Source organism: Tachysurus vachellii, chromosome 15, assembly GCF_030014155.1.
Source record: "Tachysurus vachellii isolate PV-2020 chromosome 15, HZAU_Pvac_v1, whole genome shotgun sequence".
NCBI lineage: Eukaryota > Metazoa > Chordata > Actinopteri > Siluriformes > Bagridae > Tachysurus > Tachysurus vachellii.
This window is the reverse complement of record NC_083474.1, coordinates 21,636,885-21,643,230: the sequence shown is the minus strand read 5'-3', so window position 1 is coordinate 21,643,230 and position 6,346 is coordinate 21,636,885. Positions and strand designations below refer to the sequence as shown.

Here is a 6,346-nt window from a genome sequence, read left to right as displayed (position 1 = left end):
CAAATATTTTAACTGTAACTTTGTTTTTAATCTTTATCTTCAAGACAAAGTGCGTGTGGAAATGTTTTAATGAGTAACAAACAGACACTCTACAGACACAGCACTGAGAAGAGGAATAAAGAACGATTATAAAGGAGTATGTTGATTTTTACGATGAACTATTCAGTCATAAGATGTGAACTGTCAGAATATCAGAAGATAAGACACATGAGGATGAGACTTCAGACCTGTGTTAATGCTCCAGACTCGGAGACTGTGATCCTCAGACACAGTGAGGAAGTTTGGACCAGAACTGCTCGCTAAAGCAGAAACACTCCCACTGTGACCGACTAGAGTACTGCGATGGTCAACCTAGGGGCAGAGAGAGGGGGGATGGGGAGTGGGGGGTGGGGGGGGCGCAGAGGGAGAGGGGTGGGGGTAATTAAAAAGGGTATTTGTAGGAAAATTGCTTGGTATAAAAAATGAACACAAGGAACACCATGTGGGGATCACTTATATAAAAATGATCAACTTCTGAGTGGTGACACAAGTGTGTGTATGCATCAGAACGAGAGCATTAACATAAACATTAGACTGATCTGATGTTTCCAGCACAGGTTAGAGATTTGTTTTAATATGAAGATGGTTTCTACCTGCAGAGGTTGCCATAGTTTCACAGATCCATCGTCAGATGCTGTAGCGATCAGCAGGTCTTCGGGTTTCTTCACCAGGCCTTGAGAACACATCCGGAAAGAATGAGTGGGTAATGAACGAGTGGTTACACCCGAGTGTGTGTGTGCTTGTGTGTTACCTGGTTTAGAGATAATGGTGGTGTGGTGGAGGCGAGAAAGATGGGCTTTGATCTCAGTAATCACTCCTAAATCAGATTTCCACACAGTCAGCTGTCCATCAGATGAACCCAACATCACATAGTCCTCCTGCAGCACACACACACATACACACACACAGACACTATTTTATATATACATATATATATATATACATATATATATATATATATATATATATATACGTATATATATATATATATATATATATATATATATATATATATATATATGTATATATATATATATATATATATATACACGCATTTGCATACTATAAAATTTTAATAATAAAACTGAGTAAAATATATTGTCTCATGTCAGGTAGATAGACAGATAAATAGAGTGTAAAACAGAGACAGACAGACAGAGCGATATACATACAGGAAAACACACAGAAAGACAGATCAGATGACAAAGATAAACAAAGTAGAATATAACAGTCAGAAAGACAAACTAGATAAACAACAAGCGGATAAACATCCAGACAGATATGAGGTTATAAAGAAAGATAGAAAGAAAGAAACAGACAGACGGACAGACAGATATAAGTACACCTTAACCACTAGGCTACCACAGCCCATATAGAAATACGGAAATGTTACTGTTTGGGACAAGCCCGTTGACTCACCCAGCAACACATCGCACCCACAGAGGATGCAGTCGAGACTTCTCTGATGCAATTTCCTGTCTGAATGTCCCACAGTCGCAGTCTGCAGTCGTTAGAGCAGCTCAGCTACAGACACATTAAACTGAATAAACATCTTTTATCCTCTGAGGCTCATACACACACACACACACACACACACACACACACACACACACACACACACACGCATACAAACACACACACGCACAACTCTATAAATATACTGTTCAGTGTTTATACATGTGTTATAAAAGGTGTTATAATAAGTAATAAAGTGTACTCTGTCACATGAAGTGACTTTATAGCGAGTGCCAATACCTTTGGAGTTGAATGTATAGTTTGAAGTATTGAATTTTCCATGAAATAGCTGTATAATTTCACACACTTACCAGGGAAGATGTAGTCCAGGCACATCCAGTAATCCAGTCTCCATGGCAGTGTGGTAAAGAGCGAGAGAGAGACGGAGGAGAGGAGTTTATCTTCCACACCATCAGAGCCTGAAACAAACACACCATTATTAAACACATGTTGAGGTAAAAATGACATTCTACCACAGCACTGGTACATTCTGGATTCTGATTGGTCAGAAGGTGTTGATTAGTTTCCTGTACTGTGGACGTTTAACATAAATGAAATATATAATGTTGATAATCGGTAATAAGATTATAAGTTGAAGTTTGTGTTTTATGGAAGGAGATGTTTATTAACACGTGTGAAGGAGTCTCCAATGTCAGCGCTGTTTAACAGTCAGAGGTAAATCTGTCAATTTAAGTTTTCCCACATCTTCATGACAGAGACGTTTTTTTTTTTACAGTTTCTCTGTAAATTTGAAAACAGTAACATTTAGAGTAACAATGACTTAATCTATAATTACAAAAATAGGTGTTTATTGGCAAATTGCCTGTTATAAAAAGAATAGAACACTTGGGGACATTACAGGAAAATAAAGGAACAGAGATTAATGTAAGCATGAGAATAAGGAGTGTGTGTGTGTCTGCGTGCGTGTGTGTGTGTGTGTGTGTGTGTGTGTGTGTGTGTGTGTGTGTGTGTGTGCGTGTGTGTGTATGTTTGTGTGTATGTGTGTGTATGTCAGGGTTCCCACTCTTTTTCAGAGATCATTTTCCAGGACTTTTCCAAGACATTTCAAATTTAGCAAAAAAAGACAAGGATCACAGATTCACGGACTAAAGTAATATGTTCTTATCTCCAGAAGTCTTAAAAACAACGTACACTTTATGGCTATTACTTAATTATACTTTTAAAGACAATTTGTCATGTGAATGAAATTTCAACATTTATAAAATAAAAAGACGACACATATTAATACCCTTTCCTTTCTCAGGCCAATGCCGTCATGCATGCTTTAGTTTGCTGTGCATTCCCCTTGCACATGATAGTCAGATTAACAAGGTTAATATAACCTGCTTACTCGTCACCATTTGCTGAAAACATTCGAGCACTTAAACCATTCCTAGCGCCTGAAACCGCCAACACAAGACAGCGTCATCCGTCACAGCGAGATTAAACAGCATAACAAAAACCCGTCAAAACTCAGCGTCCCTGAACAGAGCGCTTTCTGTTACTAACGTTGTTTCGACCAGTTGTAAACTGTTCTTTAAATGATCAAGAACATTTAAAAATAATAATTTTCCAGGACAACAAGATTTTTTCCAGGACAGTTTATGTTTTCTCTCATTTTCCATGTGTTTTCCAGGACTGGAATATTGGTCATTCATTTTCCAGGATTTCCAGGTTTTCCAGGACGCGTGGGAACCCTGGTATGTGTGTGTGTGTATGTGTGTGTATGTGTGTGTGTGTATGTGTGTGCGTATGTGTGTGCGTATGTGTGTGTGTGTGTATGCGTGTGTGTATGTGTGTATGCGTGTGTGTGTATGCGTGTGTATGCGTGTGTGTGTGTATGTATGTGTGTGTGTATGTCACATGAGACGCACCGAGTGTGTGGTGTTTTGTGGTGAAATGTTTCTGTACCTTGTCTTTTCCCCCTGAAAGCAGCTCATCTCCATTTGGACTGAAGGCCAAACACGTGACCCCTCCGCTGTGACCCCTCAGAAGACTCACTGCTGTCGGTTTAACCCAGGGGTCAGAGGTCAAATCTCTCTTCAGCCACAATGCGATCGTGTAGTCATCTGAGTGACCAAACAGAGGATTAAAAACCAGTGAGCTTCAGCGTTGAGAACGTCGTTACTGATCACACTGAAGTGTTTTATTCCTCTCGCACCACAGAGCAATGGGTCAACAATTACAACTTACTAATTTAAAAAGAAAAAATTAAATACAATTAATGTTGTGAAACATCAATAAGGACAACAACGTGCAGCTTGTCATGTCACAAGAAATCACAATGTTGTCTGAAGACCTCAGACTGCTTCCATAAATGTAAAATAAACGTCTCCTTACAGACCAACAGTTTCATCTTAAATATGTTTCTCTGGTGCGTCCACTGTACCTCACTGTGCCCAAGATGTTGCTATAGAAACGACAAGGTATCAGAGTGAGGTTATTAACATTAACCTGTGCTGCTCTCAGCGTGTTGTTCTAGATAATTAATTAGGACCTTCTGACCAATCAGAATCCAGGATTTAACACTGCATTGGTGTATGGAGTGTAAATTGAGACGATGCTCTGTTTTTATCAGACAGTATTGCTATTATTACGAAACCCGGACGTGTGTGTGGTACCGACCCGATGCGGAGGCTACATAAGTGGAGTTCTGGCTCAGAGCGAGAACAGCTCCCTTCTGGTCCCCAAAGTCTCCTGCGAGTGTCAGAGACCTGCCATGTTTTCTCTGCTCCCTCCACAGGCGTAGGCGCTGATCTAAGCCTCCAGAGAGCAGGAGAGCGTCTGCTGAGGTCTGCAGCCAGAGCAAACACAGAATGGACACACGCAGGTCCTCAGTGGACCACACACAGCCACCTACAACACACACAAACATACACACAAACATACACACAAACACACACACAAACATATACACACGTAAATAAAAATCCTATTTCTTCACATAACCTTCAGTAAATCTAAATAGCATAGCAAGGAAAGACACATTCAGCTTTTTCAATACAGTAAATTTGATCACTATTAAATAAAATATTAACATAATATTAAAGGTGGAGTGCACGATGTTTGAAAGCCAATGTTGACATTTGAAATCACCAAAACAAACACGCCCCTTTGGGTGTCACCCCTGTTTTAGCTCCGCCCCACACATACATACGTAACCCAGGCAACTATTATGGCGGAACCTGCTGGGGCGGCTGGCCAAGGGGATATTTTTATCAATAAATGAACACAATGAGTAATACTATGGTAATACAAATGTGTTTTTGTAGTACTGTGTGTTGTACCGTGAAAGGTTTAGCTCCGTTTCACGCGGAAGACGACGTTCAACACCTAGAACCCGAGGCAGAGGTAACGGCAGGTATCCGTCATGTCAGTGTTTCAATCGCTTTCTGCTAATGTCACACATGCGCACTGAACACTCTCTCCGCCACATATTGACAAGACACGCCCCTTTATGCTAATGTCACACATGCGCACTGAACACTCTCTCCGCCACATATTGACAAGACACGCCCCTTTATGCTAATGTCAGACATGCGCACTGAACACTCTCTCCGCAACATATTGACAAGACACGCCCCTTTATGCTAATGTCAGACATGTGCACTGAACACTCTCTCCGCCACATATTGACAAGACACGCCCCTTTATGCTAATGTCAGACATGTGCACTGAACACTCTCTCCGCCACATGTTGACAAGACACGCCCCTTTCTGCTAATGTCAGACATGCACACTGAACGCTCTCTGCGCCGCATATTGACAAGACACGCCCCTTTATGCTAATGTCAGACATGCGCACTGAACGCTCTCTCCACCGCATATTGACAAGACACACCCCTTTATGCTCATTGGCTACACGTTTGTTTTGTTTGTCGGCCCGACTCAGTTTTCTGAAGCGTTTCTCAAACATCGTGCATCACCCCACCTTTAATCAACATCTACATATTGACAAACACGAAATACAGAAACAAAAGAAATGTCTTAAATATCGATTCAATTAAAATCAGTTCAAATTTATCTGGGAAAAGTCCTAAAACATCGCAGCTTTAAGTGTGCAAAGGTTAGAGTTAGATCTTTTCAGCATTTTTAAAGTGTTTAAGTTTTAATAAACACTTGTAGAAAAGCCAGGATTGTTTATAGTTGAAATGAAATTGTACCTGACTGTAAGTTGTAAAGTTTAAGCCCGTTGCCATGGTAACCCACAGCAGCGTAACGACCGTTCACAGCCACGCAGAGAGCTGCATCTTCAGACATCGCAACGGGTCTGGACCCCGATGATTTCAACAGCTTCTTTAATGAAGAATGGAGTTCTTCTTCATCATTATTGTCACTATTATCTTAATCATTGTTACCACCATTATCTTCATCATTACTATCATCATCATCATCATCCTCATCACCACTACCACCGTTATCTTCATCATTACCAACATCACTCATCATCACCACCACCATTATCTTTACCATCATCACCACCACAACCATTATCTACATCATTAATACCATCATCATCTTCACCTTTACCACTTACTATTATCATCACCATCTTCATCATTGTCATTATTTCTATCATCACCTTCATCATTGCCATGTTTATCATTACTATCATCACCATCAACATCACCATGATCATCAACAGACAGACAAACAGACAGATCATCATGCTCCTGGTAACTCAGTATTTTCAGCACTACCTTTTCCTCCCCCAAAACTGAAACCGAGCGTCCGAGACCTCCAGACCACACCTGCACCTGCAACACACACACACACACACACACACACTTTA

At 40.6% G+C, this 6,346-nt stretch overlaps 1 protein-coding gene across 2 annotated transcripts in view; it reads right to left on the bottom strand.

Annotated features, from left to right (window-relative positions):
- The window catches only part of tep1 (telomerase-associated protein 1), a 48,222-nt gene that overhangs the window by 6,547 nt on the left and 35,329 nt on the right, over nucleotides 1-6,346 (bottom strand). The window contains exons 40-48 of one of the 2 annotated variants that reach the window (XM_060887667.1): nucleotides 6,255-6,311; nucleotides 5,718-5,850; nucleotides 4,180-4,410; nucleotides 3,466-3,623; nucleotides 1,866-1,973; nucleotides 1,459-1,563; nucleotides 791-917; nucleotides 633-712; nucleotides 228-351 (exon numbers count right to left, since the gene is read on the bottom strand). In XM_060887667.1, the coding sequence (XP_060743650.1) occupies nucleotides 228-351; nucleotides 633-712; nucleotides 791-917; nucleotides 1,459-1,563; nucleotides 1,866-1,973; nucleotides 3,466-3,623; nucleotides 4,180-4,410; nucleotides 5,718-5,850; nucleotides 6,255-6,311 (1,123 nt within the window). The remainder of the gene's footprint in view (nucleotides 1-227; nucleotides 352-632; nucleotides 713-790; nucleotides 918-1,458; nucleotides 1,564-1,865; nucleotides 1,974-3,465; nucleotides 3,624-4,179; nucleotides 4,411-5,717; nucleotides 5,851-6,254; nucleotides 6,312-6,346) is intronic. The other variant, XM_060887668.1, reaches the window with a different exon arrangement.